At 41.0% G+C, this 11,567-nt stretch overlaps 1 protein-coding gene across 1 annotated transcript in view; it reads left to right on the top strand.

The window, feature by feature from the left end:
• The first annotated feature begins 1,998 nt into the window (after positions 1–1,998).
• The window catches only part of Frmpd4 (FERM and PDZ domain containing 4), a 243,173-nt gene continuing 233,604 nt past the window's right edge, over positions 1,999–11,567 (top strand). The window contains exon 1 of the mRNA XM_050121048.1: positions 1,999–2,114. Within this exon, the coding sequence (XP_049977005.1) occupies positions 2,077–2,114 (38 nt within the window). The 5' untranslated portion in view covers positions 1,999–2,076. The remainder of the gene's footprint in view (positions 2,115–11,567) is intronic.

Genomic DNA, 11,567 nt, shown 5'->3' with positions numbered 1-11,567 from the left:
GAAAGCGGCCAGGGCAGAAAACCAAGGGGGGAAAAAGCCATCCTGTACATGTCCCTTGGAAGAAGGGGCTTCACAGGAGCACAGTATATAATTTAGGATTCCAAGAGAAATCACAGCGTTCCGTATATATGCTTCCTTCCAAAGTTAAGAATAGTCTTTGTGTCACTTCTAAGTTGATTCCAGTTTGGGGGAAAAGTTTCAAACAACCAAATAGACTACATTCACACAGGCCTCTAAGAGCTTGTTTTCTTGGTCCCATCTTAGAGAGCTTTCTAAAGGTGTTACCTGCTGGCATAAGGGGGAACTGCTGGGGGGATTTTTTTGTTTGTTTGTTTGTTTGTTATAAAACCTCAGGGTTGCAGACTCCTGTGTTCTCTCACCTGGGAGAAATTGCATTTTTTTTGTTTTCTTCAAAACCACCAGAGGAAATTGCCACTGCTGACATTTGCATAAGCCAGGGAAACAAAAGAGGTGGCCATGGATTTCCTTTTAATAGTCAATGAGCAAGAAATGGTCCTACCGTGGCATTCTAAATTTACCACTCCTATTAATTTTGTGAACACTTTTAATCCACTCTCTTTATTGGAGGAGGTAGCAAGACTGAAAGGAAGTTAAGGAAAAGCCATGGAAAGGGGTTTAAATTATGCAAATCTTCCTCTCCTGCGGAGGAGTTACAGGAAATGGGCTTGCATCTCTTGACACAGGTTGAGTCACTGGTTGGACAGATGCGGTGACAGAGCAAGGGCTTAAGGAGAGGTATTGCTTCGGATATTGACCCAAGAGGGGCAACGGGCTGCATGAAAGCCACCAGGGAAGGCTTCACAAGTTGCTTTCCCATGCAAGACGTCCAAGCAAGGGAGGCAGATGACAATGGGAACCCAGACCCTGCCTGCACTCACCCTCTAGGCTGCCCTTCATTTATCACACCAGAGAAAGAGCTTCCTACTTGGTGGAAAGGACTCCCTGGTGGCTGCTGCTGCACCAACTGAGAGCCCCTGCAATCAGCGTCACCACTTTCCCCTGCTCACTTTGGTTGGTGACAACCTGGCACTTGGAACCACTGCAGAATCTTAGAGCCTGGCTATATCAAATGAGCTACTTCTGTTTCATCTAAGGAGCTACATGTGACAAGGGATGTGGACTAAGGCTAAAATGGCATTCCTTGCTTCCTGCCAGTACCATGGGTAAGGACTGAACAAGCATTGGGCATTTGTGGGAAGGCAGGGATGTAGAGTTCAAACAAGCGTTTGGTGCTCACTTCAGAAACTAGCTACAGGTCTCCAGTTCTGGACAGGGACTGTGCAATGCTGACTGTCACAATGGCTTGTCATAGGAACGATGGGCTGTTCCTTTTGCTTTGAGAAGACAGATAAGAGAAACACTCTCCGGCCTTTCCCTGTACTGACAGACAAATTGACTTTGGTGCCTTAGAAAGCAGAAAAGATAATGTGTGAAGGTTTGTTGCATGTTAACAGTGAGGGTTTGTCTAATGTTCTATGATTGACTTTGTTTGGCATGTGGTTACGATAAGCATACATTTTATATTTTGGTCATAGGAATCCAGGAAACTTCAGCTTGCTTTTTTTCATAAAAGCATAAAGCATTCATTTATCTTCATGTGTGTTTCATTATATAACAATGTGAAATCTAAGTATGTGTGTGAAATGCCTAAATATCTTTCATATCTAGTATGCCTCTTATGGTCAGAATTGCAAAGAACTTTGAATCAAAGCTTCCTACAACAAAGTTATTTAATTTTACTAACCGTTGGTTTTCTATCCATGTAGTATATGAGCATACTTCCCTTGTGTGGATTCTATAGAAAATAAGTGCTCTAATGCATACAAGATGCCTAGCATGCTATCTGTTGCAAAGATGTTCTTTGCAGTTGTTCTGTGACCAGTTATACACACAGAGGAATAAGACATGAATCCTTGTGCAGTGATCTAAAAAGTATGTTCAAGAGTCAGAGGTGATGATGCTCTCTTTGTTTCCAGCCACAGGACCAAGTCTTCGGGCTGGCCGCCTCCCTCAGGAACCTGGGCCTTGAACCAGGTGCCACCCTATGGATGGGAGATGATGACAAACCGAGATGGCCGTGACTACTTCATCAAGTAGGTTAAAAAGACACCAAAGACTTTTGACAATCCTTTTCTGGTTTTGTTTCTTTAGAAAAGATTTTATTTATTCTTTGACAATTGTATACATGCATAAATGTTTTTGATCATATTGACCCTTTATTTTCTTCTCTTTTGCCCCTCCCTCTGGAAACTTCTCCCCAACATATCTTCTCCTTTCTTTTTCTTTCTTTTTCTGTTTCTAATAATTTGCTTAGTTTAATTAGGGTTGCCTACATGAGCATGCATGTGGGGTTATTGGCTGGAGAACTGGATCGTTGGTAGCTCGCTCCATAGCATGCCAATTCTTGCTCACAGCAGAAGTGTGCACTATTAAATACTAGGTCAGTTGCATCCATTGTCTGAAACTAAAGAGTGATGTGGAACTTTGCTCTTTCAAACATTTTCAAGGAAGGATCAAGAATGTTACTGAGTCACCTCCTAAAATAATTATGATTTTTCATAACACCTCTTAATAAAAATTTCTGTTTGCATATTGGTTTAGATTACACATTTTTGTGAGAGTCTTATTTTGTTTGTGTTAAGTGAATATATGTCACAGAATTTCTTACTTAAGCCATTTTGGATGCATTAGGATGTATTATTTAGTAATGTCCATGATTATATACTTCTTTATTACTTATCCATTTCCATGACTTTTATATCACCCTTGTCTCCATTTGTTTCCTGTTGTTGCATTAACCTACTCGGACAGCAAACAACTTGGAAGAGGAAGAGTTTATTTAGCTTACACTTCCAGGTCAGAGTATATCACTGAGGGGATGCAGGGCAAAACTCAAGCAGGGACCCGGAAATAGGGAGTGAGGCAAACACCATGGAGGAAAGCTGCTTACTGCATTGTTCTCCATGTCTGGCTTAGCATATTCTCTTACACAGACCAGGTCCACCTTTGAGACATGGCACCACCCATAGTTATCCGGGTACTCCCACATCAACCATCAATCAGGAAAATGCCCCTGTAGAGTTGCCTGCAGGACTGTCTATGGACAGTAATTCTCAGTTGTCATTCGAAGCCCGCAGATGACTCCAATTTATGTCACGTTGATAAAAGCAAGCAGCACAACCCTTCAAAGAAATTTTCTAAGCAGGACATTGCCACTCTAAGATGGTGACTGCCTAAGAACAAAGAAAAGTCAGTGTCACAAGATATAAAAGTACAGGAGAGGTTGAACTGTTTGAGTAATGGTTTCCAAGTACCTTTAAGTTTTTACTTGTATTCATTCTCCTGGTTAAATCAAAGCTAGAAGTTGGATGTGGTCACTGGTAAGTCACATTTGATCCAGTAATAAGTATTTGACTCTGCTGCTTTTATCTCCCAATAATATTTGGTCTCTTTTCCTGTCCCTATACATTTTTTTATTCTTGAAACCCCATCTAAGTGAAATTATATAACTTTTGTTCTCTTGTATCTGGTTGGTTTAATTGTAAATAAAGTTTTCAAGAACCTATCCTATCCATATTACAATATGTGTTAGAATTCATTTTTTAATGCTGGAAAATATTCCACTGAATGTATACACCACATTTATTAATTCATCTGTCACAGGATACTTAACGGTGATTCTGTGAACATGGTTTAATAGATTCTCTTTTGAAGGGATATATGGTATAGTTTAATGTTGTATTTGTTCTACATGTACAAGTCCCTAGATTCCCTAGATGAACACGCATGTGTGCATGCATACATGCACATGCCCGCACACACACACACACACACACACACACACACACACACGCACGCGCGCGCGCGTGCGCGTTTTCATCCTGTTTTTACTTATTTAGGGTCTAGACCTGGAGTTGGAATGGCAGAACCATATGAAATTGATTAATCCAAGTTAGATTCTATGCTACACCCTTTAAGATCCTACTACAAGTGGTTTGCAGAGTAGCTGTCTTTATCTAGATGCTTGCAGGTTGGTGAGAAGAGCATTTACATTGTGTGTGCGGGAGAGTCTTTTTATCCAACACTACTGAAATAGTCTTAATTATAAAAAAAATTAGTAAAATAGATTTGGGATCAGGAAGCACAGTTGGCCAGAGTCCAGTTATATTTGAGTAGCGATTTGAGAGGAAGGAAAAAATTATTTTTCCTACCACAGGCTATTTCCTTTTTTTTTCAGCCAAGCTGCATATGTATTGATTAGCAAATATAAGATTATATGGGGGGATCGTTTTTATAAATGTGTCTGTCTAGATTGTTTAAGTCTTTTCTACTCATTACTCAAACCCACACCCAAGTGAAGATTGCTGAGAAGCCAGCAGGTTGAAAACTCACAGGATTTTAGTGGGTTCTTTGCTAGTCTGTAGAACCCAAATCCTTTCTCTCCCCCATAATTGCTGCAGAGGGAAGAAGACCCTCTTAAGCCCACAGCTAATGCAGGAACTACCTCTCGAGGGCACCTTTTGAAGACTGTGCTCATGCTCATGGAGAAAGAAGCATGAGTATGGCCTCTGGAATCCAGTCTTGGAACAATCAAACGACAGGAACAAAGGCCAGTAGTTTGGCTCACACCCTGGATTCTAAACTGTTAGTTTTGCATAGTTTTTCCACGTTTTTTCTTCTGTTAAGACAATGTATGATGTTATAAAATATGCTATCTGTTTTCCAACATGGCTACAGATGCATTCAGTTGTTTCAGTTAAAGTGATCCAGATATTTGTAGTCAAAACTGGAAAAAAAAAATGAGGCAAAGAAATGTACTTTTAAGGTATGAATTGAAACTTCATAAAAGTATATTTTGGGCTTTTCTGATTAATGCCTAGTTTTCTTGCCTCCTGCTTGGCTTTTATGGGCATTGACATATATCCAAGATACTCTTTCAAAAAGTAGTAACTCAAACTGTGTTTTGCTTGTGAGGGCATCTAGGAACACTGGCTAGTTCTACATTAAGAATTGCCATTTGTTCCCATCTAGATGGGATAGTCATGTGTCAATTTAAGCTTTCTGCTGCTCTGGTGTTGGCTGTCAAACTAGAAGAGACAAGTGGTTACTCAAAGAATTTGCTCAGATTGCTGCTGCTGGGTTTGGAAACCCAAACCACCAGCATCATTTGGCCAAAGTTGTGTCATTTTTTTTAAAAGTACACTTCTATAGTCCTCTCAGAGAACACGTAAGATGTCTAGAAAGTGCTTGTTCCTTCTCTGTCACTCATAAGTCTGACAAATAACGAGAGTCCCTCTACCTACCGAGTTTTGGCCTTTTGAGAGAGATGCTGCAATTATCAGTTTCTGGGGAGCCCAGGTTTGCATTACAGAGTATTTTTGTATTCATTAGTATTCTTAGTTAAAAGGACAACTGGGAAACTGATCTATGGTTAGTAATTAGCCCCTTTGCGTTTAATTTTTCACTTGTTTACATACCTTTTGAAGGAGATTATGGTTTCTTAATTTTTTTTTCTTAGGATGCAAATAGTATCAGCATCAGACAGTTGCCTTGGGTGGAAGTTCAACTTTCACTGAGCAATGGGCCAAATGATAGGAGGGATCAGGTTGTTGTATTCAAAGTTTCAGTCTGATAGCCAAATAATAAAAATTCTATCATTATAATTCTTGCAATACATGGCCTAAGATATTTCAAATTTTATTGAAATTTCATTTACATATATAATTCCCCCTCATATAGGGTAGGGATGATAGACTATTTTCTATAAGGAGTTATTGATCCACAAGGTTAAAAATGGAGAAGGGGTAGAGAGATGGCTCAGTAGTTGAAGGCACTTGGCATTCTTCCAAAGGACATGGATTTTTATTCTTAGCACCCAAATGGTGGCCCACAATCTTGAATAACTCCATTACCAAAGGATCCAGCACTCTCTTCTGGTCTCTGTGGGCACAAGGCATGTACACAGTGTATAGACACACATGCAAACACACACCAAGACACATAAAGTAAAACTGAAAGAAAATGAAGGATGCTGACACACATAGGCCAATGTACACTTGCATGACATCTCATAGTTTGGAAACTAGGAATTTTTAACCTTGCTAGCCTATTAGAATAGCTTAAGAAGCAATAAGATCCAGATGCCTGGGTCTGGGGTTAAAGACGTTTCAGATGCACCGAGGTGACTCCATGGAATAACCACGGTGGCTGCACTGAAGCAGTTCTCTGCACCTGATTCTTTCCTTTGACTTCAGCAAAGTAACACTATTACCATCTGCCTGCTGATAAACCACAGACTAATCCAGTGGCATGTCCAAAGTCACATACATTTTCTGAATTAGAATTCATTTTCAACTATGCCAGAACCCTGTTAAAAAAGGACTACTTTCATTGTGATACTTAGAAACATCTGAATTACAGATTGATCTTCTTTTTTTTTTTTTTTTTTTGGCCATGCCAATGGTGCAATCTATGCTTTCATGCGTGCAAACGTGTAACTGCTGAGATGTACCACTAACCTAAAGTTCAGTGTTTGGGGAACAGAGAATATTTTCAAAGAAATATGACAAGCTGGGCACTGTGGTGCATGCCTATAATTCCAACACTTGGTAACTGATGGCAAAAGGCCTGTATTGTCCCCCCAAAACACAAATGAAGGAAATGATACAATACAAAATAAAAGGTTTTCAATACTTATTATTACAAATTAGGAGAGAAAGCAGAGCTGAGGATGGAGCAGAGGCAGCTAAAAAGATAGAAACGGCAAGGAAAAGAAAGGGACTTAGGACAATGTACCATGGTGAGAACTGGCTAAGAGAAGGAAAGGCGAATAGAGTAAGAAATGAACAGGAACAAAGCAAGGTAGCTGAAATTATTACTATTCGAGCAGCACTGTGATCTGTAAATTTAAGTGTAGACGGAAATGGGTACTGATACATATATAGCTGTGAATATAGATATGGATACAGATATAGGTGCAGATATAGATGCATACAGATAGAATATAGATATTGATTTATATATAAAATACAGATAGATTGTACATAGTCAGTGACCATAAACCACCAGACATGTTGTAAAGTTGCATGATCTGATGCAAAGAAAGCAGGACGCTCATGGGAAGCTGGGGAATAGGTTAAGATTGTGAGGAGCCTTGGGCAGGTAAAACCTATTTTATTCTCTCCAGGCAAAGGCTTCTATATGGATCACTAGGCAGACAGGTGCACATGGACACGGGCACACATGAAGACCAGCACATAGGCTGAACGGAGGTAGACATACAGGCCTATAGACAGACAGAGAGAAGCAAGCTGTCCAAGGCAAAGACAGTCGAAAAGCAATAACGAGACAACATATTACATCACTGTTTACTTTTCCAGTGCCTTGGACGTTTTCTGTCAGCCATTTTGTGCTGACTCATGGCCCTGGATGTCTAGTGTCCGTCATCTTTTAGCTGACTTATACTGGGTATCTATAGTGATGCCATGCTGTCTAAATATACATTGGCTCTTATAGCCTTCTGTTTCCAAGATGTATTCACCTGGGTGAGTTTCTGTTTATGGTACTGCTTTTGAAATAATTACATATTTATAGAACCTCTTTTTCCTCTCAAAGTATTTTAGTTCGGATAAAACCAAACAATTTATTGTAAATAGCATACTACTAACGTTAAGAATATTCTTCCAAGACATAAGATTTCACGTAATTGACAACCAGTCTTCTGAGGAAGTCAATGCCAACACAAACTCCTTTTCTCACTTGCGCAATAACTTAAGGGTCTCTGGAATTGTAATGGCATAGCTTATCATTATTCAAACTCATGCTTGCACTCATACCATTAGCATCTAAGGACTCAGTTCTTGGAGTCAAATTGGTACTAACCTCCCTGTATCTTAAGACTTTGACTCCCTCTCTGACGGCACCCTAAGTCTGGTAATGTGCTCTCAGCTCATCTTCCCTCCATCTGTATAACACCTACTCTTCCTTCTGAAGCTTTCCTTGGCTATACTTAGTATTATTTATTAAGCATCAATAACTGCTGCAATTGCCTAGATATGTAAGACACACTGCTGCTTCAAAGAACCCCAGTGTTAAGTGGAAATACAGAGGATAATAATAGATCTGGCTTTAGAAGCAATGGAGGCCCCCAGGAGGGATGCGTGTAGGATTTTTGATGGGAGTGACAGAATTGAAAGCCGTTGCCAAGGCCTTCACCCTCCTGAGAGTCCAACCATCATTTTCAATAGAACCATGAATACTTTAGCTTCTGTACAGATTCTTAAGTTCCATGGAAAATGGGAGTACCATATGTTATTTTCCTTTTAGTTCCTAAGGAGAAAGAACAAGCTCATGTGACTGTAAGGTGGGCAAGCTTAATGCATGGGAGAGTCATAAATGTTTCGCTTTCATTTGGGTATAAAGGGAAAAATATTAAAACATAGCCAAAATAAGCACGAGCCAGCTGGCAAGATAACCACGAGTCAAGTTGAAGCTGTCAGTGGAGATAGAAGGTTGTCAAAAAGACGAAAAAATTGTTTCTAAGCTATATGGTATGCAGGCTGGTTTTGTAAGTTCAAATTTGAGAGACTTTTCCCCCTGGACTCTGACTTTCTAGCCACATCACCCTGTATGTGTGGGGGGAAAGGGTGTCTCTGTGTATGTGTATTGGATAAGACACACCATTCTATTATTCTACCAGCAATTCCCATGGTGGGCAATTAAACAGAACTACTGTCTCCTTAATGCGATAGAATTCAATTCTGAATCCTGAATAGTGGAGTTAGTAATGAGCTGGGGAAACGTCCACTTTGTTCTCCAGTTTGGACTCGGCCTAACTTGGAAAGTGTTGAGCCATCCCTCTCTGCCAATCTCGTATCTTTCCACTGGTCAATGGGAAATGCATTTTCAGCTCATCTGTCTCCAGGAGAGAATTATCCGAATAAGTGCCAGTAGCTTGTATCTTCTCGCTGCTTTCTTATCGATCCCAGCAGAACACAGCCAACTCAAGGCGATAGGATTTGGTCATCACAGAAATCAAAGACAAAGACCTCACCTCATGCACCTGTGAAAGGCCCTAGCCTTCCCTCTAGAAGTTACCTGATCCAATTCAAATATCCAAATGAGAGAAGTAATTGATTGTCTGAGAACACTATTTGATAGCTGTAAGGCTATTCTGGCACATTTTTCTTCCAAAGTTTTCTAAGACTCTGACTTATTTTATAGGTGGAGATCTTTCCCTGTTACTCTGTGATAAATTCCCTTAAATTTTTCTCTGTTTAAAAGTTACTGTCAAATGATAAGAGTTATTGTGGTCATGTTGTCATTGTGCTAGAGTATATTATAGCTTAATACAGATATTAATTTCCTGCATTAAGCCTACAGGTTTAACACCCAACAAAAGCCAAATGAATTTGATTAGATTAGACGTGTTGTTACCCTCAGTTTCTAGCAATATAGTTCTAGTGGTCTCAGCAGAATTTTAAGTCGTATCTATGAAGGGAATTATCAAAGTTGTGGGACTGAGGAGACAGCTTAGGCAATAGGCTAAGTGCTTGCCTTGCAAGCATGGTGACCTGAACTTGATCCCCAGAATCCACGTAAAAACTCAGCCAGGTATGGGTGTATCGGTATATGCTTGTAATCCTATTGCTGGGCAGGCAGACCATTTCAGCCAAACTGTGAGCTCCATGTTCCATTAGAATGCCTGTTTCCAAAACAAGATGGCGAGTCATGGGGGAGGAGGTCAGTCACTAACTTCTGGCTCCACAGGCATACATATACACATTCATGCACATATGCACACACACACACACACACACACACACACACACACACATAGAGAGTGTGAGAGATAGACACAGAGAGAGAGAGACAGAGAGAGAAGATATTTGTTTATGGTATCTGAGTGTTAATGTGTAAAGATTTAAAATACCAAAAAAAGAGGAACTAACAATCTGTTGTAGGTGAGGCACTACACTGAATTTGTTAGATTTCTTCCTTCTTTTCTTTCTTTCTTCCTTCCTTCCTTTCCTCCTCTTCTCTCTCTCTCTCTTTCTTGATGAAGAATTATGAAATAGAATACAAACTATACACAGTGAGTTCTGCAGACACAGTCCATAATTACCTCGTGGCAAGAACAAATGGCATTCTGTTCAACAGGATTGCAAGCATCTAGTCATGGGGAAAAAGGCATACTGTAATTTTGGAACGGTGGGAACAAAGTCAATGTGGTGGTGTCATTACATGAAATGAAAGGTGATTATGTTCCCTCAGTGCACATGCTTCCGGGGCTGCCATTAAGGCTGCTGATTCCCTTCCTTGGAGCAGATTTGTTTTCTTCTGAATCTGACAAAGCACCTATCTGCTGAGTTAATAATTGCTGCTCCCAGCTGGAAGGTAGGATTTCTAAGCCGATGGTAGGGCTTTAACAGGGAGGCTCAGAACGGACACTATCATTCCAGATCTAACTTGGCATCGAGGCCAGAAGCTCGACCTAAGTAGACTTTTCCTGTACCCAGCTGGTTTCCTTTTTGTCTTAAAACTTCGCTGGTATAGTTGCTGTGGCCTTCACCAAGGACAAATGCCGGAAATACTTGGCTTTTTTTTTCTTGTCTTGTGGGTCAAAGGATCACATGACATTTTAATTACCCAAAGTTCCTGGGGCCACTTGACCACAGCAGAGTTTGGGCACACATGTTTGGCCCAAGCTGTAAGAAGCAGGTTAGTTCCATGCCCGGGGTCACCTCTTTCATCACCTATGCTGACTGTAGCCCTAGGGGGCTACATAAGGTGGCTCACCGAGTCCATTTGGCTGATGAACCTGTGAAAAGTAAGGAGCACCTGGGCAACCAGGTTTCTGTCACAGCCTGTAATTGAAATCCTAGCTCGGGGCTGCCAGCCGCCCTTGGTTCTTTTGACTCACCTTTGAGCCCTTTCTGACTGAACTGAAGCAGGCCTTGCAGAGAGAAATTTTCATGTCACTGCCTATGTCTGGCTCACATGCAGAAACTCCAGCCTGTGCCAATTTCCAAGTGGGTGTTCCTGGCAAGTGGGCTAGCTGCACTTGAGAATCACCTTTGTGGCAGGTGCTTTGCCATTATTCTTTGCCCTCTTTCGTAAAAGGAGATAGAGAGCAAGTGACAGAGGAGGGTAGTGACACAGCACCTTATTGCTTTTCCCCAAAGAACAGGAGGCTTCAGTCCCTGTCAAGCCTTTATCCATCCTGAATCTCCTCTCAAAGCCTAGATAAAGCCTTGTTTTCAATGGCCAGTTTCTGGCAAAGAGCCTCTTCAAATAGACGGGCAAACACCAGTGTGTTTTATGCCATTGGACACTCTGACCAGTCCAAGTCAAGAGTTTTGTGCCCTCCAATTTCATGGAGCGGGCCATTCACTCTCTGTTCCCAGAGCACACAGTCTGGGCAGAGAAAGCTCACAATTGAAACCACTGGGAAGGCCCTCTAAGACGGGTGTTGACGGGTGGCACAAACATAAATCAGAGGCTGCATAATCTGGAACAACCACTTCTGAGTGAAAAACCCGCATACA

This window comes from Alexandromys fortis, unplaced genomic scaffold, assembly GCF_014885135.2.
Source record: "Alexandromys fortis isolate MF-2015 unplaced genomic scaffold, M_Fortis_MF-2015_v1.1 scaffold_192, whole genome shotgun sequence".
NCBI classification, from domain to species: Eukaryota; Metazoa; Chordata; class Mammalia; order Rodentia; family Cricetidae; genus Alexandromys; species Alexandromys fortis.
The sequence above is the reverse complement of the archived record's forward strand: the minus strand, read 5'-3'. Positions and strand labels throughout refer to the sequence as shown.